This window comes from Ambystoma mexicanum, chromosome 13 (assembly GCF_040938575.1).
Source record: "Ambystoma mexicanum isolate Mex_15411 chromosome 13, UKY_AmexF1_1, whole genome shotgun sequence".
NCBI lineage: Eukaryota > Metazoa > Chordata > Amphibia > Caudata > Ambystomatidae > Ambystoma > Ambystoma mexicanum.
In genome coordinates, this window is record NC_090938.1 from 396,410,975 (window position 1) to 396,435,581 (window position 24,607).

General features: G+C 46.1%; 1 protein-coding gene across 1 annotated transcript in view; it reads right to left on the reverse strand.

Annotated features, from left to right (window-relative positions):
• Positions 1 to 24,607, reverse strand: part of TM9SF1 (transmembrane 9 superfamily member 1) — a 557,591-nt gene that overhangs the window by 341,546 nt on the left and 191,438 nt on the right. The window contains exon 2 of the mRNA XM_069633965.1: positions 17,022 to 17,380. Within this exon, the coding sequence (XP_069490066.1) occupies positions 17,022 to 17,348 (327 nt within the window). The 5' untranslated portion in view covers positions 17,349 to 17,380. The remainder of the gene's footprint in view (positions 1 to 17,021; positions 17,381 to 24,607) is intronic.

The window sequence follows — 24,607 nt, forward strand, 5'->3', positions numbered from 1 at the left end:
ATATATGAGCAACAAATCAACCGTCATAAAAGAAAGAAAAAAGGGAAAAGAGAAGAAGAAAGAAGAGAACAAAAGGGGTTAGGGGTTGGCACAGTTAAACATGTAATTCATTAAAAGTACTCCAAATATCATCATATCTTCCTTGCTGCCGTTTAACTTGGAAAGACACTCTCTCCCTACTGGAATGAAGTGACAAACTATGCAACAAATCATTAACAGTAGGCCTAACATAACATCACTCTTCCAAAACTTCAAAATATGCTTCTTGGCCACGAAGAGGGCCCTATAAAGCCAGAAGAGCTTACCAGCTGAAAGACTAATACTGGAAGGGAACAGATCTAATGCACACACCAGTGGTGTGTGAGGGAGAGAAAGACCTGACATTTGATCAATCCCAAAATAACGGAACCTTTCGGGATAATCAAAACATGCCACAGCCATCCCGCTGCTAAAAAAGCAAGGGGTTGACCGGAACCTACCAGCACATTTTAGTCCTGTGCCTCTTCTTCCGTACTATTCTAAAGTGCTTGAAAGGGTTGTGTTCACCATCTTGCCAATTTCTTAGACATCCACAACCTTCAAGACCCCCTACAAACAGGTTTCCGCTCCTGTAATTCCACAGAAACAACTTTCATGAATGTGTCAAACATCCTTGCCTCTGCAAAGCCCTCCAACCTATCCTCTATCCTTATTCTCTTTGACGTGTCTGCTGCCGTCAACATTGTCGATCACTCTGATCTACTTATTAGGAGATTCGAGATCACGTCCTTGCCTGGAATGAATCCTACCCGGTACCTCACCAATTCTCTGTCTCTTGGAGTAACACCTCCTACCTCAAAGCTCGGTCTTGGATCCTCTCCTCTTTACACTCTACACCTCTACTCTGGAGTTTCTAATCGCCTCCTTTGGGTTCTCGCACCAACTCTTCACAGATGACAGCAACATCTTCTCTTTTCTTGAATGCTCCTCTGATCTCTGGACCAAAATTTCCAACTGTCCCTCTGCAATTAAATATCAGATGGCTTTGCACTCTCTGATGTTAAACTCTACCAAAACAAAGGCACTCTTCTTCCCAGCCAAATTATCTCTTTCATCTCTTCCTCTGCCTATCCAGTTCCCACCTGACACTCTCTCCTACTCTTCAGTCAGGACTGGTGCCTTCAACAATCTTGTAACAGGTTCACAAGTCAGGAGATAGAGGTACGTTTTTAGGTCTCACGTGTGTCTTGTTTCTGAGGTGGAGATGGAAGATTTGTCAGTGTTTCTTTTGGATAGAGCGGGGGTCGCAAAGATAGGGGTGGTTCTCTCTCACCCTACCTGATAGATGTGACAGCAGGCAGGGAGACACCCTGAGCCAGCTGCCAGGCAGGAAAACCCCTCTAACAGGGAAAAACCTGATCCATAAGATGCGTGGATTGCTGGTGTCCAAGATAGGAAGGCAAAGCAGCAGGATGCGTGGAGTTTCCAGGGACATACCGAAACAAAAACGAGAGGGAGGAGGAACAGAATCTAACAGGACCAGGATGAAAGGAAGGCCAAGAACACAGGGGAAACAGAAAGCCAGGAGAATGATAAGCGAGAAGTAAGTACAGGGGCAGTGCTGAGCTATGGCAAGGAATACCTTAGCGTTGAGGCACAGAGTCTTGTTCCTGCAGGAGCTTGATATTGCCTTCGGAAGAGCTGAGAGCGCAGCATCCGACGCTCACAGTGCGATGAAATGTTGAATGGGAAATGTGGTCCTGAAAAGGGTTAAACGGCAGCGCCATCTTGGAATGGAGTGCTGCAGTAATGCAACAATAGGGAAGTTTCCATCTAGAGCACAAGCACCAAGTTCTGAATTGAGTGTTCATGACATCATCTTCAGCTAAAAACCTCCGCACCATTTATGACCCTTCTCACATCTTCTCTACTTTCATCTCCAAAACTGCAATGGCAGCTGGCCTCAACCTCCTAAATATTAGGAAACTCAGCAGGCACCTCCTTCCTTTCAACACTGCCAAGCATCTCTTAACCATGCTGGTCTTTTCTAAACTGGACTACTGTGCCAGCAGTCTCTTTCGTCTCCCCAACTATGCTTTCTGTCCTCTCGACAAGAACATTAACTTCACTACCAGGACCCTTGAACTCCCTCACTTCACATCTACTTGCTCGTACCGTCACCAGGCTGGATGGCTGATGAAGCAAAAGAGGGCCAAATTTAAATGTCTTCTCCTGGTTCACAAATCTATCCACAATAAGGCACCACTGTATCTATCCTCCTCTATCCAACTGTAGAAATATTCACATAATCTCTGCTCTGCCTTCTCAACTATCCTTGTAACCCCTCCCTGCGCTTCCTCTTGCTTGCGCCCTTTCTCTCTTCTTGCTCCACTTGCATGGAATTCTCTTCCCCCGGACATCTGAGAAACAGTCCATGCGGATTTGTTAAGAAGCAAACTATAAGCCTACCTCCTTGCCTCTTAGTTACCCCCTTAACCTACCTCATCTGCCTTCTAGCTAACATTTTTCCATCACCTATAACCTGCCTCTGTCCCTCACTTTCTCTGCCTCCACTCTAGCACTTCATCCATTATGGTCACATCCCGAGCACAGTTGCCCGTACCGCCCAACTTCACTTAAAAATGTCTATATTTGGTTGTCCTTAATCTATATATGCCCACTTATGTATTGTCCCCGGTGACGGTTCCATTTTACTCCCCTCCATAACCTGGTCAGAATGTCCCCCAAACTCACCCAATTGCAAGCAGCTCACTTCTTCCCGTCAAATTCGATTTCTTATCTATTGCACATTCTTTTGTGATCAAAAGAGCATTGTTCCTGTATGTATGTATTTATATTTGTATATATTGGTACACATCCTGAGGTATTGTCAGTGCTTTAGAAGGGAAAGCCCTTTCCACGAGGCCAGGGTGGTGAGGTCGCTACCCGATAGAATCCCAGGCGGTGGTACTGAGCGGGTGGATCTCATGGGATTGGAGGGCCCCATTGAGAGCAGTGGCTATCCCGGGAGAACACAGTATCCCCTTTGACCCTCCCACCTTCCCTCAAAACCCTTCCAATTTCACACTACCCAATGTCCCTATGGGTTGTGGCAGCATATCTCAGGCAAAAATTACTGCAACGAGGAAAAGGCTGCGGTTAATGAAGATCACTAACAAGAACTAATGCGTACGCTCTAGCCTTTCCAGTGATCCTATTGGCCAGCTGTCATTCAAAGGCAGCGAGGGAAGAGAAGGATGGGGTCTTCGTTATTGGCTAGGCAGGAGCTGAGAAAGTGCCCAGGTAGGCGCAGGACCGCAGAACACAGATGCAGGTGGTGTCCAGGAGGGAAGCACACTCACGGAGGTCCCGTGATGCAGAAAGCAGACCGGAGGAGAGGGAAAACATCTGCCGGTGACAGAAGCTGCTGTAGTACCTCCAAACTGGAGACGAGACGCGCAGAAGATCAGGGAAGGACCTGGTGAGCCAAGAAAGCCGCAGAAGCTCCTGGGAGACCCACGAACAACCAGAGGGAGACACCCAAGGCCCGACAGGTACAAGGGTGGCTGGCTCAGGGTTGGGGAGACCTAGAGAGAGCCTGAAGACCACAGTGAAGGACATAAGTAATACCCAAGGAGGCAAAGTGACCTAGTGAAAGAGGTCTGGGACCCATATTAGGAAGACGTACTGAGACCAACAATAAAGGGGAGTACGAACTTTGTAGATACTAGTGGCATGCACAGCCCTTGGCAGGAGAGTAAACCAAGACTGTGGATCAAAGAGATCCGCCGAGGAGAATGTTGTAAACAACCAGGTGAACAGGTTCTGGGACCCATACCAGGAAGGCATATCCTAAGTAGTGATAAAGGAGTCTATGAACTTTGCATATACAGAGGATACTCATAGACCTTGGCAGGGGAGTAAACCAAGTCTGTGGCTTGAAGAAAGATCAGACTGGGAGAGTAACCAAGTGAAGGAGGTCTGGGACCAACGCTGGGGGAAAAGCACCCCAAACAGTAATAAAGAGGAGTACACATTTTACATGTACAAGTGGTACTCCCAGACCTTGGTGGGAGAGTAAACCAAGGCTGTGAGGTGAATAGAGATCTGAGAGAGAAAACATTGATAAAACAATTGAAGGGGGCATGGGACTCATGCTAGGTCACACACCCCCAACAGTGATTATGAAGGATACGAAGCTTACATGTACAAGTGACACTTGGCAAGGGAGTAAACCAAGGCTGTGGGTGGAAGTAAAGACAGAGAGCGAGAATTGTGAATCCAGGAACATTGAGTACCCTTACTTGGCAGCAGAGTGGGCCAAGGGAAAGGGTATCGAGAAATGGTCAGGATCCTCAGCACAGCTTGGAAAAGAGAACAAAGGCTATCCTCCATCGTCAAAATACCTGTGAGCCGGGGTGGCTTACAAAGATTTGAGGACCCTCAACACAGCTTGGGAGAGGGAGCCATGCTATCCTTCATTGTCGCAGTACCTGGGAGCCGAGTCTTCTCAGAAAGGGTTGGGAACCCTCAGCACAGCTTGAGAGAAAGAACCAGGCTATATTTCGTCTTCCCAGTGCCTGAGAGGAATACTGAAAGTAGGGTCTGGGACCCATAACAATTGAGAGAAAAATCAGAGCACAGCTTGGGAGAGAGGACCCAGCTACTCCTCATCGTAATACCTGGGAAACGGGCCTGCCCACAAAGGGGTTGGGACCCTCAAAACTGCTTGGAAAAAGGTGTCCAGGCCATTTTTCCTGGCTGCACGGCCTGGAAGCCAGGCCTGATAAGTAAAGATGACAATGCATTACTTACCGTAAAAGCATTTCTGATGGTTGTATCTGCTTAGGTTCACATGCTGTGCATAGTCCGACATCCAGTGGTCACTGCGGAGTATTGCATTTTTTGTTTTTCGTAGTCGAAAAGGGGACGTCGACAAGGCGTGTCTGTAACACTATCCCTATAGTGTCGTGCGGTGTACCCTCAATCCCTCACGCGTCGAGGTCCCTCTGTTTGTATTTTTTCTGCCCTGAAGGATCCTTCTAGACGTGAGTGAGTACAGAAAAGAGAGATATAAAAAGATGTCTATGTTCCTTCCATCCGAGCGGGGCGGAAGGGTGGGCGCATGTGAATCTAAGCAGATACAACCATCAGAAATGCTTTTACGGTAAGTAATGCATTGTCTTCTGATGTTTGTTAATCTGCTTAGAATCACATGCTGTGCATAGACTAGCGAGCAGTACCCGGAGTTGGAGGTGGGTTGTGAGAAGGAACAGTAGAGAAAAGAGGTCTTAATACTGCTTGTCCCACCTGGGAATCAGATCTAGAGTGAGCATCTAGACAGTAGTGTTTTGTAAAGGTGTGTACAGAACTCCAGGTTGCCGCTTTGCAAATGGACTCGAGGGGAACATTTGCAATGAATGCTATGAATGCCACAGTGCCTCGAGTAGAGTGTGTTCTTGGCTTGAAGGGTAGTTCTCTCTTAGCAAGAGTGTAACAGAGGGTGATGCATTGAACAATCCATCTAGATATAGTGGACTTTGAGACTGCATCCCCTTCTCTTCCTGCTGCCACCGAGACAAAGAACTGATTAGTCTTTCTTAGTGGTCTAGTTCTTTCCATATAAAACATGACAGCTCTGCGCACATCAAGTGTATGCAGGCTTTTTTCTCCCAAATTTGAAGGGTTTTGAAAGAACGTTGGTAGTTCTATTGACTGGTTGACATGGAATTTCGAGATGAATTTCGGTGCAAACCTCGGGTGTGTGCCTAGAACCACTTTATCTTTGTGAACTGTTACGAAGGGGTCTAGAATAGAAAGAGCCTGTAGTTCACTTACTCGCCTAATGGAGGTGATAGCTATTAGGAAAGCAGTCTTAAGAGTGAGGTCCTTAAGAGTTGCCTTGTGCATGGGTTCAAAGGGTGAGCCCATGAGCCTGGTAAGTACCACATTTAGGTCCCAGCCTGGAGCTGGATTTGCTATTGCAGGGTGTATTATCTTTACCCCCTCCATAAAGGCTTTGATAACTGGGATTTTCCACCATGACACTTTAAGTTGGGAAGTGGTGTATGCAGAAAGTGCTGTAGGTGGACTTTAATAGAATTGAACACTAGACCCGAGTCCAGTAAATGGGTCAGGTACAGAACAATGTGCGTGGGAGAGCAGTCAACCGGGTTGATGCTTCTCCCTCTACACCAGATGACAAATCTCTTCCATTTGCTAGAATAACAGTGAAGAGTGTTAGGCTTTCTAGCCTCCCTGAGGATGTCCATGCATCTCTGCCGGAGCTGTAAATGTCCAAATCCTATGATCTCAGGAGCCAGGCTGCTAAGTTCATGGTCTGAGGGCATGGATGCAGTGTCCTGCCCTTGTCCAGTGACAGCATGTTGTAAGGGCAGGGAAGTTTCACTGGAGGAGATAGAGACATCTCCATCAAGTGAGCGAACCATGGCTGCCGGGCCCACATAGGGGCCACTAGTATCATGGTAACTTGTTCCTGGTGCATCTTGTGCACAATCTTGTTCAGAAGGGGAGTCGGGTGGTGGTGGGGGGGGGGGGGGGGGGGGGGGGGGAGCGTAAACAAATTTCCCTGACCATGGAATCGATAGACCGTTCCCCTTGGATTGGTTCTGGGGGTACCTAGAGGCGTAATCTTGGCATTGTGAGTTCTCCAGAGTTGCGAACAGGTCTATTTCTCGGAATCCCCATTGTGTGAAAACGTCGAAGACGATGTCTTTGTGTAACTGCCATTGATACTGCGAGGGCAGAGGGAAGTCTCTGCTGAGTTCGTCTGCTAGCAGATTGAGTTCCCCTGGTACATGTTGTGACAGTAGGAACATGTGTTTGAGAGCCCACTTCCAGATGTTCTGGGACATTTTGGACAGTCCTGGAGAGTGAGTGCCCCCTTGCTTGTTGAGGTAGTACATGGCTGTGGTGCTGTCCGTGAGGACCATCACTGTCTTCCCTTGTAGGTGTGCCAGGAAGGCTTTTAGTGCCTTGAACACAGCCAGTAGCTCCAGTAAGTTTATGTGCTTGGATGCTACGCTCGGAGTCAACACTCCGTGAGCAGTCTGATGGGATAGGTGAGTCCCCCATCCTGTGAGGGATGTGTCTGTGGTTAGAGTGGCTTCCACTGCGGGGGTGGCGAATGGTTTCCCTATTACAAGGTTTTCCTTCGACCACCACCGTAGCGAGAGAACCAAGGCCTGCGAGACCACCACTAGATCGTCCCATTGTCCGCTGGCCTGACACCACTGGCTGTTGAGCCACTCTTGCATTGGGCGCATGCGCAGGTGTGCGTGAAGTACTAAATAAATACATGACGCCATCATTCCTAGCAAGCGCATTGCTGTGTGTACCGTCACCTCTCGACCTGCCACATATTGAGGGATCTGAAACAGCATGTTTTGCACCCTCTCGTTGGAGGGGAAGACGAGGCCGTCCTTTGTTCGAATTAGAGCCCCTAGGAATTGTTTGATTTGGCTGGGGTCTAAGCTGGACTTCTTCTTGTTGATGGAGAAGCCCAGTTGGAACAAAAGGTCTACAGTCTTTTGGGTATTTAAGAAGCATGTTTCGTAAGAATCCCCTGTTATGAGCCAATCGTCGAGGTAAGGGTATACTGGGATGGACAACCTGCGCAGGTGGGCCGCTGCCACTGCCAGTACTTTCGTGAATACCCTCAGTGCTGATGCTATGCCGAAGGGTAGCACTCTGAACTCGTAGTGTTTGCCTTCTATCATGAACCTGAGGTATTTCCTGTGCGCTGGGAACATTAAAATATGAAAGTATGCATCTCTTATGTCCAGTGTTGTCATGTAATCTCCTTGTGATAGCAGGGCATCACTTCCTGCAAGGTCACCATACGAAACTTTTGAGGTTTGACAAATGTGTTCGCTGGGCGCAGATCTAGTACAGGGCGCATGGTTAAGTCCTTTTTGGGTACAAGGAAGTACACTGAATAAATACCTTCCATTACCTGAGATAGAGGCACGACCTCTATGGCCCCTTTTTCCAGTAGCTGGTCCACTTCTTGCAGAAGGATGGCGAGGTGTTCTGGTGTCATGCGTCGTCCCTTTGGGGGTCTGTACATTGGGGAACTGTTGAATTCTATACAGTAGCCGCGGGCTATGGTTGATAGTACCCAGCGGTCTGATGTTATTCCCTCCCATGCTGGAAGAAAGGATGTTAATCGGCCCCCGACCGGCGATGCATGGGAGGGGACCCGAATCTTCGAGTCATTTGGTCTTGGTGGCTTGGGAGCCTCTGGGGGTGGAACCCCGACCTCTCCCTTTGCCACAGCGTTGTCCCCTCTGGTTGTATTGTCCACTGTTACCTTGGTTAGAGGACCAGTTGTTTGCAGAGTACTGCTGCTGCTGATTTTTCTGCTGGCGTTGGCTTCTGAAAAAGCGCCTATTGCCATAGCCACGTCTTTTAGGAGGCCTAGAAATCTGGTCCTGGGTTTTGATGGTGTCAAACTCTTCCTTTGCCATTTCTAGTGCCTCATCAACCGCCTTCCCAAAGAGGTTGGCATCTTCTATAGGCTTGTTGATTAGAGATGCTTGTGTTTCAGGTTTAAACCCCGAATTACGCAGACAGACATGGCGTTTGAGGAGTATTCCTTGGACTAGGGAACGGCCAGCCGTTTCTGCAGCATCCAGAGTGTTTTTCACGATGCTTTGGTTGACTAGGGTCCCTTCAGTAATCGTGGCCATAAGCCGTGTACGTAGGGGTTCTGGCACCTCCTCGACGTCCTTACGTAGCTTGCTCCATTGTGCATCTGCGTAACTTGCTAGCAAGGAGTTGTTGTTTGCAATCCTTGCGGAAAAAGCAGCACAGGCTGTGATCCTCTTCCCTAGGGCATACAATTTTTTACCCTCTTTATCTGGTGGTGCCTCGCTGGTTGACAGCGGGACCCCTGCTCTTTTCCTTGTATTTTTCATCACTAGGGAGTCTGGTACAGAGTGGCCCCTGACGTACAAAGGGTCTGAAGGGGAGGGACTGAATAGTTTTTCTATCCTCGGGTTGACCCCTCTGACCAACGCGGGGTAGATAGTGAAGGGATAATTCGTCTCCTTATTGAGGCGAGGAGGGGAATGGTTTGGCTGACCGGGGGTTTCTCTTTTATTACCTTCTCCACAAAGTCAATGTCAGGAGAAATCTCCCCAGTGTCTATTTCGAAATGCGCTGCTGCCTTGCGTAGTAGTGCATTAAATGTAGGTTGATCGCCTATAGGTGACGTGTTCCTATTGGGCGAGTCCTTGGGAGGGGACAGGTTTAGGGCATCAGGGTCCGAAAACGCTGATGGGGACTGCCAGGGCTGTGAAGCACCCTCCTCTGGGTCTTCTCCGAAGCCCCCCTTCACCTATATCTGGATTCCCTTCAAAACCCTCCTTCTCTGGGTTTTGTTCCTCTTCGTTGCCTAAAAATTCGTCCTCCTCCTGGAAGAGGGGGTCCTCTCCAGTGAGGTCGTATAAATCTACATCCTCTTGGGAGGGATTAAACAACCTAGGGAATTTAGCCCTGGGGTCCTCCTCCTGAGGTCCCGCTCTTGCCCTTTTGGGTGTTGGTAGGTTTTGAGTCTCCATAAACCTCTCCATCTTCTCCATACAGAACTGGAGTCCGGGGGGGTGGGGGGGCCGGGGGGGAAATAGGGTGTTCGGCCTGAAAACTTCGACCTCTCACATAACGTCGAAGAAAGGTTTCCGTCGCCGTCTGAAAAGCCTTCTGGCAGGCTAGGAGTCCCTCTAGATGAAGGGGGCAGTTCCGGTCTTCCTTCCGGCCTTTTCGGCGTTTCTCTAGCCTTCTGAGTGGTATTCGACGTATCTTTTGGCGTCCGCCTCTGGCTACCGGTGGAAACGATCCTTTCCAGGCTCTCGACGATTAATTTGTCTGTCTGTGGAGGGCTCTGGTCTCGACGTTACGGGCGTCGCATGTTCTACGTCGACGGGCGCTCTCTGACGGAGTGCTTCGTCTGGTGGTTTGGGGGTAGCGCCCTTATCTGGGAGAAGCCCAGTCGCTGATCGCATTTGCGGTTGCGAGTGGGGCTTAAGATTCTTACGGTCTGAGGAGGACGCCGGTGGAACCTGCGTCTCCATTGGCGCTGATGGTTTCTTCGTCTTTGACGAAGAAGAGCCGTGGGTTATGTGTTTATGGGAGTGTTTTTTGTGTGCGTCAGTGTCGCCGGGGTGTTCATCCCCATAAGCAGGGCGTGAGCCAAGCTTGTCGGGGCCGGGGACAGACGACGAGGAGTGCGAGCGCTTCTTCGAGAGGTCTACGACTTCCGAAACGGATGTCGGGTTATCACATTCCTCGTCACTTTCTGCAGCTGCGGCGGGTGAAGAATCGGACCTCGACATGGCGTAGGCCGCCCACCTCTTGACCCTGCGGTCCTTTAAAGTCTTAGGCTTAAGAAGCTGACAAGCCGCGCAACCGTCTTCCTTGTAATCGAGGGGCAAGCAAGGTTACACCGTTTATGCTGGTCTTTCCAGGTGAACTTGCCCTTGCACCGCGGACAAAACCTAAAGGGTGTCCTCTCCATAGCCGAGGAAATATTTAGTTGTGATAACCCCCAGGGAAAGGAAGGGGAAAGAGAAAGGCATTCTCAGAGGGGAAACAAGAAATGTCCCACAACCCCACTCTCCCTACTGTGTTTTGGCCGGCGAGGCCAGGGCACGTGTTCGGCAGCACCGAAGGATCTCCTCCGTCTCGTCCACGCCGTCGAAATTCTTGCTCGGCGGAGAAACAGCTTCTCAGCTACGTCGAGGGAGGGATCTATGTAATGGATATTAATAAGGAACGACCAAAGGTCGAGTAAATGAAATTGCAGTGTCTCTCGAGGAGCTCCGCGTAAAGGCGACCAATATCTGGGTGGAACAAAACAATCTGAGGGACCTCGACGCGTGAGGGATTGTGGGTACACCGCACGTCACTATAGGGATAGTGTTACAGACACGCCTTGTCGACGTCCCCTTTTCGACTACGAAAAACAAAATGCAATACTCCGCAGTGACCACTGGATGTCGGACCATGCACAGCATGTGATTCTAAGTAGATTAACAAACATCAGAAAAAGACTTCTCTTGACCATTAAAGAGACAGAAACAATCCTGGATAAAGCGGAAAGACTCAAGGGAAAGGGAATCAACCCCTTGAGTCTCGTGAAACATTTGTTTACTTTTCTACGTTGTTGTGGAGCTTTTGAGCTATAAAGTGGTGCTGCAGGTCAGCAGTCAGTAAAGACATTCCCTTTTCATCTTTTGTCGAGTTTAGCTTTTGAGGGATAGGTTACAATTTGGACACAGGACAACAAACTTTACTTTGGACATTCTGACACAGACAGTTTCATTAGCTAGTTTGGTTGCGGCAGGTAAGAACCTCTTAGAGATAGGGCTAGTTATGATTTCCCCCAATCCCCCTCCTTGCTTTTGTTAATAAAAGTATTTTCCAATCCACTTACCATTCATGTGTCCAAGTCTTACTCCTACACCCTCACAATATTATATATATATATATATATATATATATATATATATATATATATATATATCAGTGACAAAACGTTGTTAAAGGACGCCATTGTTACAACTAAAACCGAAAACCCCCAGAATTTCCCGTAATGGTAAGCTAAGCAACCATAACTCATGCCACCACCGTGCACTGTTAACACTAAGACATCACATATCTAGGCCCCTTGTTTTTGTTTACTGATCTATCTAGGCCAGGTGTTTTTCTTCACTGACAGAATATAAAATTGAAAAGATGATATATATCTAGACGTTAACCTAGTTGTATGTTCTTTAAGTACTTTCCATAGGGTTTATTATGAGCTCATGGTGCACATACACGGGGCAATAAGCAGGCCTCAAACACACAATTAATCTGTATACATGAAGATGAATTTTAATGTTATTGACATGTTCTTTCTTGCTTACTTTAGTTTCCCTGTAAGTGCCTCTGATTTGTGCATTGTGGGTCTTCATATGCATTGTGTATACGTTTATAGTAGTAAGTCTTCAATTGTTCTCTAATTATTCCATGTTTAACATTATTCAAAACTCTGATAAGGTAGCATTCATTATTTTACCATCGAAAATGACCAGATTAAAATTATTGTACTTCTATAGTGCATGCTGCAGCCATTGCCTAGGTGTATGTATGATTATGTTCCTGTATTAACAACACCACCAATACAATGTTGTTTATATGAGTACATTCTTTAATACATGAAGTACTTCATGATTCTCCTAATCACCTGTGCCATCTTGCTACCAACATTGTAAACACAACCCCTTTAAGGCACTTTCTATCACAATTAATTTAATGTGATGCCATTTGTGATGTCATCTTTGATGTCCTGGGTGTTAGCAGTGCACAGTGGTGGCGTGAGTTATGGTTGCTTAGCTTACCATAAGTGGCGAATTTCGTTTTTTTCTCCAGTTTTAATGTCCCTTTAACAAAGATTTTTCAATAAATTTCATGGGTTTTTACCAGTGCACCCTAATTTGCTACAACTTCCTAATATTACACTTACCCCCAATATAGCAGCATTTCCTGCCGATCTAGAACGTTTCACCTTAAAACTGTGTCATTCCCACCTTCTAGCAACATTTTTAACACTTCTATGAACTTTCTGCAACTTTGCACCGTTTTGTGTTTGCTGACATTTGCAAACGCGTGACATCAACGCACACTTTCCGGACAGTGTCACGTGACGACACGCACGCACGGTGTGATGGCGTGTTTGCAAACAGGACCGAGCTTCGCGAACAGTTTGAAACTACATTTTCAGCTGATCTAGGAAGTTTCAAGCTGAAAATGTACCCTAGCATTTCTCCTACACCTATTGGTACCGATTTTCCATATGCAATCCAGGAGAAAACACATGCTTGGAAGAATATTAGCACAACTGCTATTCAACTTCAAAAATGACATCAGCCATGGCCATTCCTCCTCACCAGGAGCCAACACCACCCCCCACCAGCTGGAGGGCCTAGACAACGGAAAAAGCGCAATGATGCAGAAAAGAATCAAGAGGACCAGGAAGATGAGAGAGGACATGCCTACCTCCAGCAACCAGAGAGAATCATGGGTGTGGCGGTTCTTAACCACTGTTGGGGGTGTACCAAAGGCTAAGGCTACCAAGGTCAAATGCACTGACTGCAAAATTGTACTTGGTCACAGACACCCTGACCAGTTCTCCTACAGGACCACCTCCATGCGCCGCCACACCAAATCCAAACACTGGGATGCTCTGAGAAAGCCTGTTCCTTTCTCAGGATGTAGTAGGCTGCCTTCCTCTACCTCATCTTCCTTAGCCAATGCTGTCACCAGCTACCTTGCAAGCTATAAAAGAGGCTATTGATCCATATCTTTCCAAGACACAACAGTACTCTGTATATACTGTAACACACCACTGTGCAGGGGGGAGCAGTTTCTAAGTGTTTTCAACGCTGTAATCAAGGAGCATGAGAAACACTGTCCTACCTTGCATTTAATGCATACCCAACATCTTCCCTGATTTACCTGCTCCTTCATATCTGTGGTTGGTGCCCCTTCCCTCATTTCCCCCACCCCCTTACTTTCTGGCCTCTGGTGCAACAACAGAAAAATGAAAAATCAACTAAACCACAAAAAAGGTTTCTTTAGGAACAACCTTTCACAGTTAAAAATTAGAAGTTAAAGAAATAAACTCATAGACTCCATCTACTTTACATTTTTCAGTAAATTAGGTAGACTCAATAAGATTCTCCAACACTCCCATTAGCATTTTCTACTATGTTAATGGGCAACTTTATACTAGAGAAAAAGAAAAAAGCACAGAAACAAATTTTCTGTCCCAAATACTTTTCTCTAGCATACAATAAGGACCATAATCCTTGGACCTTCATGGCTATCCAAGGTCTCTGCAGTCCCCTCTCCAGGCCATGCATCATTAAACACCTGGATTACACGTGCACACCATCGAACAAGACAGTTGTTCTACCCTTTTTACTTTTATATTTGTAACACTCCCTCATTGCCTGCTTTCGAGCAGTCACAGATCTATCCCCAATCAGTTCAGAAAGCTCTACATATAACCCTGTCAACACATTAAACTTCCCCACACCAACTGCCACTTAAGAATGTTCTAGAAATCTTTGCATTTTCCTTGCTTATCCAAACAAATTGCATGCACTGCTATAAATGCACATATGAATTGTGCAGTAAGAGAAGTGCATGAATGGAAAGGGGAGTAGGGATTGCGAAGTGCTGATAGGAGCCCAGAAGGAAAGTGCCAAGAGATGCCCAGGTGGGAGACCACTGGCTAACTGCTGGGGCAGAGGAGTCCCAAGGGTAGGGTATCCAGCCACCAGGCGGTAGACCCACAAGGCTGTACTGAAGGGGGGCGGGTGTAATGGTGCCGACTAGATATAGGGTGTGTAACCTGTAAGGTTCATGAGGTACCAGGCCACCAGTCTCAGTGGCAGTCGTATGAGTTAGCAGGGAAGGGATTAAATAAAACAGCAAAAGGAAAGCAGAGTTTTTAAAAGTTTCGAAAACTTAAGGAAGTCCAGCTTTAGAATAAGAGGAGTAGGAAGGCTGTTCCAAACAGAGGCACCGGCCAAAGAGAGAGAGACATGCCTCCCGCCCTTTGTTTCAAAAAGCGTTTGACAAGCAGAGAACGGAGTTACAGGAGCAGAGGGCTCTAGCAGGGCAGTATTTAGGGAGACAAAGTTGGAGATAGTGTAGTCCTAGGCCCAAGAAAGCCTCGTCAATGATAATGAATTTCATCCTTGTAACCCCCATGAGGCAATGTACACATTTTAGGGATCTAGCGATACGATCCCTGGGTTTGAGGCCAAAGATAAGTCTTGCTGCCCTATATTAGATTAGCTGAAGGGGACGTAAACAACACAGGGGGAGGTTAAGGAAGAGGCTGTTGCAGTAGTCCAGCCTACAGAGGACCAGGGCTCTAAAGACATTGAGTTTCTGGGGGAAGGTGAGGAACGGTAGAATGCCTATAAGGAGGTGAAGCTGAAAGTGGGCTTTCTTTAAAAGCTTCAGAATGTAAGGACTAAAGGAGAGAGAGAACTTAAAGATGACCCCAAGGTTTTTGGCCTCACAGGAAGGTGAGAGAAGATCGGTGTCTTACTAATTCTATCCTCATTTAATGCTAAGGATATAAATAATGTTGTGAAAAGAAGTAGTCCTACTATTTATGAAAAAGGAAAGGATCCAAATTCCCATAGGTGTCACAAGTCTCTCCCCTTCTCACCTGTTTTTCTTGTTTGCTTGTGACCTTCGTTGGTGACTTCTTTCGCATGGTCCGGGATTTATATAAGCCCGTGCGCTGGTCTTCAGATTCCAGCGTGAGAAAGATGTTTCAACTCGAGGATATGTTCAGAAGTCCAGGACGGAACCAGGAAGGAATAGTGTCCGGGCTCGGAGGCACGGAACGCCATGACTCGAGCACGGGCGAAAATCCAGGAAGTTCGGAGGTAAGTTAGAGGAAAGGAAGGAAGGAGGGGGATTCAAGGAACTGGAAAACCAGAGTGAGGAAAAAGCCCTAAGCGAACTCCGGCAACACACGTCCAACTATAGCGAGCGGTAGCGTTGAGATGCGGAGCGCCAGGGGGGCGTGTCCGTTTAGTAGTGTGCAAAGCATTGAGCGCAAAGACTGGCAGGCTGTGTTCCGTATCAGGCGGCCATGTTCGGAGGATTACTGCATTCAGCCCTCTATGGGTCAGGGACCACGAAGTCCAGAATGGACGCAGGCGACGGTTCATGACAATAGGAGACACATCTTACACTAGTGCAACATGTAAAGTTGGGTACTAGGTGGGGTGATTCTGTGAATGTCTCCTCCTATATGGCATGTTTTATAGATGTATGCATTCCTTTATCCAGGAATATTTAGCTTCTGATAAACTACTGTTTCGCTGATGACCAGGATGGATAGTATTGAAGGGTATGCATGATGGGTTCTTGTTATGTCACTTGCCATGGGACCCAATCAGGTTGTTCAAACTTTTCTAAGATATTGAATTCTCATACAAGGATTGGTTATATGTTCACTGGAAAGGTAGGCTTTGCAGGGTTAAACATGGGATGATAACTATGTCAGATCATTACTCTTGATTTTGAAGGTATATGCAGGGCAGAGTGCGAAGTAGCCCTTTGCCCCCAATTTTTCTGGAAACTCCAGTTTGTGGCATTGGCCAATGTGGTATTTCATGGAAAAGTACAGAAGCATATTGGGTTCCCTTTATTTGGGGACAAATATTGGATCAAAGTTTTTATTTTAATTTGGGAGGTGCTGAAATGGTACATTTGGGGCATTTGTAGCTCTACCGAAGTGGGAACTACAAAATCATTGACTGGAGTACTTACTGGTTTAGAGGGATATATTTGCGCTATGGAACATAAGCGGGCCGGTGAGTCGGCACACCCATGTAACCTAAACTGAGTAAGGTGCCTTTTGAAAAGGATAGGCAAACTCTAGCTCTGAAAGTAACTATATTGTGTGCTGTGATCCATACCATTGTTTTAGTATCTGTAAACATGTTTGGTTTTACAGTATTTTGTGTGTGTACTGAGTGTAGCCCAGTCAGTAAGAATATATCTTCCTTAAAGTTACTAGGACTGGATATTTGCTTGAATTGTGGACTACATTTCTAATCCCAATAAACAGTTGTCTGTGCTGTGTTTGTGCAGATGGTGTTTTGTTTATGTGCCATTCACTGATAATAGGGCATATCGTTGCTAGTTTTCCAAGGTCATGGGATGATCTGGAATTAATTGGGAAGGAGGGGGATTGAAAGAAAAGGCACACTAAGAACGTCATCCTAGTTCAAGATGCAAAGCTTCAACATTGATTTTAAACAGCTAATCAGAGGGCTTGACACACACAGAGGTGGGAGCAGGACTTTTACACCCAACGGCCACATGAAAATAAATAAAATCACTGAGCTTGTCAACTTTGTATCAGTACCTCACTACTAATATGGCATTCCTTCAATGTACAGTCTTCCTGCTGTCAATATTTCAACATTGCTCTCCCTCACCTCATTGACAGCCAGCTTCAGCTCACACAGCGTCTGCTTCTCAGAATTCTCTCTGAAGTGGATGTTATAGGTGGACTCTGCCATGCGGTCACCATCCAACACCTCTCCAAGGCTGAGGCTTTTGTGGATGATCTTCTCAGGAGCGCAGACTGGTAGAGAGTAGTAATGGTAGGTCTCCTGTGGGTTGTGGTAAGGCCCTACCTTGTTCACATATAGTTTGACAGCCTCACCCTGCTTGTACTGCTCAGTAGCTGTCAGCCGAAGGGAGCCAAGTAGGGACATCCACACCAGCAGATGGAAATTAACAGGACTCATCAGCAAGGCCATTGGACAGTAGAGCTCAGGAGATGGGCTTGAATCTAAAAAAACATGCAGAGTAATAAACATTTTTTTTTGTATTTGCATATAGTACGTAAACACCTTTACAAACATGTTTAATAATAGGACAACATGGACAACAAAAAGAAACACATATTTACAAAGCAAAAATAAAACCATTACAGTTCCTATATACATTAATTTAAAAGTAAAAACAGAACATTAATACAATTTGAAAAAGGCTAGGCAAATTACACAAAGTACTTAGAATCCTAAAAAAGAGGAACAAAAAACCAATCAGCCTCATATACTCATTAACCACATTACCCAGGCGGAATGTCAATTACATCATCCAATTTAGGAGCCCAGTTTAAGACTCTTCAAAAACCCGGAAATAGCTATGGCCTCTCTGTTATTTTGGATGTTTAAGCAGTGTTTCCAAACCTGGTCAATAGGTGAACATGAGTAGCAAGCCTTCAAGGCCCCCATAAAAGAATTTCTCCTATCTTCCAATTGGACACAGCTAAGAATGAGGTGTTTTGCTGATTCTTGCTCAGAGTGACAGAATCTACACATCGAGTCTGCCATATTCGATAGCTTTCTTTTAATAAGAATGTCTTTAGTTGGTAAGATGTACCAAGAGTCGTAACAGCAAACCACAATGATATCTAGTAGGAAATATTGTTAGAAGTTTGGGAAGGTAGCCCCTTTTCTTATGCTCATGTGAGATATGTAACATGGAATTGTAAGATTGAAAGGTTTCTAAAGTACAAATCCAGTCAATTTCTAGAAGCTTATTTTTGGCTAACATTGGGTTAGTAATCAAGGCTTCCAAATCTGAGCCTATATCTGTTAGAATCTTCTCACAATCCAAAGTAATAAGGAACCCCGATACGGTGATATTCTTACCTATCCACTCGGGAGGGGATCCTTAATTTTAATGTATAGCGTGAGCATCTTCCATTGAACCCGGGCCCATATGGAGGTATACCCCAGCTCAAACCGAATTGCAGATACAGGAACTGCATTGGGGAGACCCAGAATTCATCTCCATATTCCTCCCTCCAGCCGGTTTAGTTGCTGCTTGACATTTCCTTGACACAGTTCCAAACCATACGCTAATTTCAGGACCACCTTCCCTTCAAAAAACATGAGCACAGGTTTTATCGAGAACTTCCCGAATTTACAATCCATTTTCAGCATTTGGGAGCCCAGCAATTTAGCCTCGTGTGCCATGCTTGCCAGCTGTAAACCTTCCCCCCTGTGTGCACCCATCTGGTAACCCAAATATTTCGCACTGGGGCAGATGCCTACCTTGACACACTCAAGGGACCAACTTGGTCAGGACTTCTTACAGTCCCGCTTCATAAATGCTAGGATTTTGGTTTTAATCGGATTCATAATCAGGCCGTTGTCTTTAGCATATGAGGAGAAGGTGTTCAGCAGCCGTTGGAGTCCTACCCTAGTGGAGTCAAATAGCAAAAAATCATCTGCGTAGGCTAGCCAAGTAAGTTTGGAAAGGCCCACACAAGGGTCAAGGAGTCCCTCCTTAGATAAGGTATTCACCACATCAGAGAGATACTGATTAAATATCCAAGGCACCAATACACACCCCTGTCGCACCCCCACATATGTTTGGAGTCTAGTTGACATCTCCCGCTGGTGATTAAGTCAAATCCTAATGCCTGTATTCCTATAGACACCCTCCACCAGTGCTAACAGGCCCTTTGGCGGATCCCAAGAGGCTAGTTTACGCCATAGTTTGTTGCGATCGACACAGGCAAAGGCTGGCGAGAGGTCAACCGATGCCATAAATGTGCAGCCTTTCATCCTCTTCCATGCCATCTCCTGAATACATTTGACAGCTAGGCCATTGATGTAGGTCGAGTGGCCCTTTCGAAATCCTGTCTGAAAAATGATCAAGGGATGGAAACGTTGTTCCCAGTCCTCAAGGATGGACAGCAGGAGAGCAGAAAAGATTTTGCAATCCGCGTTGATCAAAGAGATTGGACGGTAATTCTTAGGCTCTGATCTGCCGGCGCCCGCAATCTCTTACATTTTACAATCAGCTCCCTAACTGTATCGATCGCCAAAGTCGGTGTCCAAGCCTCAGAGGTGTATTGCACAGAAAAATCCTGTGAAGGGCCCCTACTGGGAGATAACCTAGCCCCAAACCTGTCCCCATAGAAGGCTAGCCATTCTATTTCTGAGATCGGATTTCATTGATAAATGGTACGAGTACTATCTTGGCCATTCATAATTTTCCAGAAGGCGCCCAAGTTAGCCCTACATAATATTAGGAGCATAGACTCTGCATCTTGCTGGAGAAGACAGTGTTTTATGGATCTACAGAAATGGTTATATTTTTGCTTAATCTGTCTGATCATGGTAGGCTGAAGCGGCTCTTTAAGGGCAATGATTTTAGCTCTTCTAAGATCTTTCCTCATGCAAGTTTTGGCCCGCGCCAAATCCTGATTATAAGAATGGCTATGTTGTGGTTTAGGGACTGCTCTCTTTGGGCAAGAGACAGTATCCCTAATTGCAGAGTTAATCAGGGGCATCGGCCCATTGACATGGAAGTCATTTAGCATCGATTCCAGTGTGGAGCCATTCAGGAGTGCCCTCAATTTAAGGTTTAAGGTATCAGTGTTTTTCGGCGTGCATCAGATCGTATTACCCGCAATGGAAACTGAAACCTGTAGATGAGTTACATTTCCTAGTGATGGGTACTTGATTAAAGAGAACTATTAATATTGCATGATCACTCCAGTCGCTAAAAGGCAACTCAAAAGGAGGTACATCTATTTCTTAGATAGTCATCTAAGAAGATGTAGTCCAGCAAGGAGGAACTCCGTCCACGCCGCCACATTTACTAGGCGGTTTTCCCGGCAGATTTGATGTCAAAGCCGACAAGGGGAAGCAATCCCAGGTTACGCAGCCCCACATACCAGGTCAATCCCAGTTGTTGTTTCCGGGAAGGATAAGCTGAAATAAGTTCAGAGTTGCCAAGTTCCCAAGGGGAATGGTCAAATTGGCAATCCGCGTTCAAATCACCAACGACCAAAATTCGACCCTTCTCATTATCAAGAGCCCATGTAGTTATAAGTTAGCAGGCCCGTTCAACAAATACATCCACAGCCATCATTCCGCTGTGCCAATATAGGTTTATAATGAATAACTTCAGATCATCATCACAAGCTGTCAGAACAATCCCGCACCCCGGGAGGGAGTCCTTTGAGGAGATTTCCCCAAAGGCCCAGGCCGTTTGCGACAGCTATAAGAAGGCCCTCAGAGGGCCTACCCCCCGTTCCCCTGGCAGCCACCTGATCATAGATCCGATTGCCATCCAGGCATGGGGTTGAAACCAATCAAGTCTCCTGGAGAAATACAACATTTGCTTCTCTCAATTCTCGTAGGCAAGTGAGATTACAGAATAAATGTTGGTTTCCTCTAGTATTCCAGGATTTAACAATCAAAACATTCTTAGTGGAAGCATCTACGAAAGCTGAAACCTGCTTATCGGACGAGTTTTTGTCACAGTGTAGAGATAATTTCTGCCCAGTTCATATCTGAACCCTGTTTCTTTACCAAATTGCCTGTTTCTTGGCGCCCCCCCGCCCACCATTTCAACAAAGGGCCTAGGAAGCCTTTTCACCATATCTGCCATGGCTGTAGGCTCCAACAACAGGGACTCAATTTCAAAGCCTAGATTCGTCAGCGGGACACTTTGAGACATAATAAGTTGCTTTACCAAGGGTGACTCCAGATATAGGACACTGCTGTTTCAATGCTCTCTATTCGGGAAAGCCACCCTGGCAATGTCCTTCGAGGTAATCAGAGCTAATGCTGGGATTTCTGCAAAGATTGTAAGGATATTAGATCTGTTCAAACAGATCACTTCTGCAGGGTTTAATAAACTCTTAATGGAGATTAAAGCAAGAGGTCTACTCATAACTCTAGGTGGCCGATTATTGGAAAATTGACCACTGGCAGGTTTTTGTACAAATATCCCTTGAGCCCTTGATTGAGGAGTAATCTTATCACCAATTTTAGAATAGTCACTCACAGGTTTGTGAAGCCAATTCACCAAGTCTCTGATTCCTGTAGAGATCATTGGGTAGCAGATAACTGGAGGGATATTTTCTTCCTTAAATTTGCCCCAACCAACACCAAACTCATGGTGCTGTGGAACTCCTAAATGGTTTTTATCAATCGACAAAGAGCTACCTTGGGTAGAGCCCCATATTAAGGGGGGAATTGCAAAAGCACTGTCAAGATTAGATATCACTAATTGTTCAAAGATCTGACCTGCCTCGCCTGGGGCAGAAGGGGAAAACACACCCACTGATGGGTTCAAGATGTCAATCTTTTTAGTTTTCCCAGGGCCACTGCCCCATACAGCCAATGGAATCTTGCTTAATTTTGGGGCAGTAATGTTCTGGACAGAATGGGGCTTAATATGGATATCATGATTTTCTGCCACGTCCTTCTTCAAGCCCCCCCCCTCCCAAAGAGAGTACTTATTTCTGGGACTGTATTCAAAGCAATCACATCCGTTTGCACAATAGAGTCCACCTGGACAATCTTTTGCTGAAAGAAAGGAGTAATTGACCCTAATTCCGGTAATGCTACCAGATTGGGTCTAAACATAGTGGTTCAAGGTGCTTTTAAGTATCTACCATGTACGTTTTTCATTGAACCTTTGCGCTTTGGGAGTTTGGTTTTCAATTGTGATGTTACTTTCCTTGGTACAGAGACCACAGGCACACTAGCCTCCACAATCAGACAGTCATCAGCCACAACATTATTTCTAACAATAGACAACACTGTTAACAATGGTAGAAAGAATAACAGCAGGAGGAACATTCATAGCACCCTTAGCCTCTCCCCCCACTTATGATTGTGGATCATAGGGGTTCCTGCCATAGGACCAGTTGGGTCTGCTGTGTATGAGATTTCAATTATCTCATCCAAGGGGTTTAATCCGATCGGGTCAACCTCAGGGCTTCTACCACCCCCGGAACCCAAAAGGCCCCCCACACTAAGGCTTCTAAGATGAAGTTCTGAGCCAATAGTGGTACATTTCGAGTTCATCTCAGCCAGTGGTTCAGATCCAACACAATCGACCTTTTCGTTAACTTCTGCCAATAGTATTTTTGAATTCTTCAGTTCAGCCCATATATTGTCGTACAGCTCCACAAATGAGCTCAGGAAGACGTTAAGGGCTGAAACAGTAGGGTGTGTTAATCTCATCCTGTCATCAATATCCTTTAATGTGTGGTGCAACCGTGGGGAGTCTTCTTGGGTGACTGACACCATAGGACTCGTAACCAATCCGCGTTTCTCCTTTTGCTGTTTTTTTTGCCTTCTCACTGGCATCTATAATGTTAGTTAAGGCGGTAGGGGAACCTTCAACTGAGGCATCGCAGGTTTGTTGGACCACACTCTCCATATTACCAATATGAGCTTCTATAACAGTGGGCGCATTCAATTATGCTAATATAGGTAATTTCAGTCCGTTTCCCATAAAAAAAACCTGAGAGGTCATAGCAGACTAGTCCAACATGGCGTTTCCTCGAAAAACGTTGGGCAATTTAATTTCTGTGCTCGTAGAAGCCGATTTAAAAACATAATGGTCCATGTACCTTTGCCCCTTTATCGGCTTAATTGATCTCAGGCTTTTGGGGGTATTCAACTGGGCATTAGTATTCAGAAGCACAAGGTTTTTTGCCACACAGGGCTCCTCTGTATTGTGTATTAGCACTTTGTGCAAAGGAGCCCGATTGAACTGATCATCATACTTTAAGGTTAGTTGTGAGACCTGAATACCAACATCAGGCAAGCCCATCTTCCCATCCCCTGTAAGAGGCCCCCTAGGAGATGTAGAACTAGGAGAAATGGGGCACAGTGAGGTGGAGATCACAGGTTGAGAGTGGACCACAACAGGGCTACTTTGATTGTCCATGGCGCCCATTTGACTCCGAAGCCCAGCCCGCATAGTTATCACCGTATTCCTAGGTAAGTCAGATCAAAGGGAAGAACAAAGCCCTGTCGTCTCTGCACCCAGGTGATAAGGTAAATCAATAGGATAAATCAATATAGTATGGCTCCCCAGTTGATCTTAAACCATACGGTTTGTATGTTTCATGTGTCACCGCAGTCAAAGCAAATTAAAAAGGTATGAAGCAGAATAGGAGGCTCACAGCTTGGTTCAAAGTGGTATATAACCTCTGCAGTCACCCGCCGTAAATTGTGCGAGTCCCTTAATTGTATGCAAAGAACTGCTGCTGAGAGTGCAAATGAGAGGGCTTACCGTAGTAAACTCTTGGCCACAAGTAGTGTTTTCCAGCCAAGGTACGGCTGCCCCCTCCGCACCTCCACTGAACGGTTTCGCTTTGCTTTAGTGAGGGGAGGAGTTTTAAAGGCCCCGTGTGAAGGTCAATCCAGGAGGGGCCCGTGCTTAAAGGAATGGTTTGGTCAGAAAATATTACTGCCCCTATGGTTAGGCCATGTGCTTTTAACCATAATTCGATCGATCGTACAAACATTTCCTATGCACCTTACCCGAGTTTTCGTCTCATGAACAGAAGCAAAATCAGGCAGCAGGGCACGGCCATCTTGTGATAATCTTATCACTTGCCGCATCCCCCTGGGTGACCTGCGTTGGCGGCACTAAATCATATCCCCCGCCCCTGAGCCTGACATCGCCAAATCATTTATATTCTTCGCCTCTCTCCGTGACGTTACTGGGCAGCGTAGCCAAACGCGCCCAGTCGTCATCTACGCGACTCGACGCTGAACCCGGAAAACACACATTGTCTCACAGAACAGCACGTCACAGTTAGGAATATGAAACTGTACTTTAAAAGGAAACAGCAAGACTGTACAATTGGTAAAGTACATTTATTTCACATTAAATGTTTCGATAACGTTCGGCGTCTGACATAATCAATGAAAATTGAACTTTTTTTCTTTGCTCTCGTTCCATAAATCCACAAATGTTTATTATGAGTCACGCGCTGTTCCTTTTGGGTACACAGGGTGTTTGTTTTGTCAAATGAAGCACTTTGGTTGCTCGGTGAATTGCAAAGCTGGTGTATGAACTTGGCACTAGACCACCGTGAAGGTTGTTAAGTTGTTCCTAATCGCTGGTACCACGTACGAGCATATTGGACATTGTCTGTCGTCCCAAAAGACGGTTAAGTAGATCCAGTGATTGACATGTAGCTGCAGCTGGCGGTTGAAGAAGCCATCAGTCGGGGTCTGGA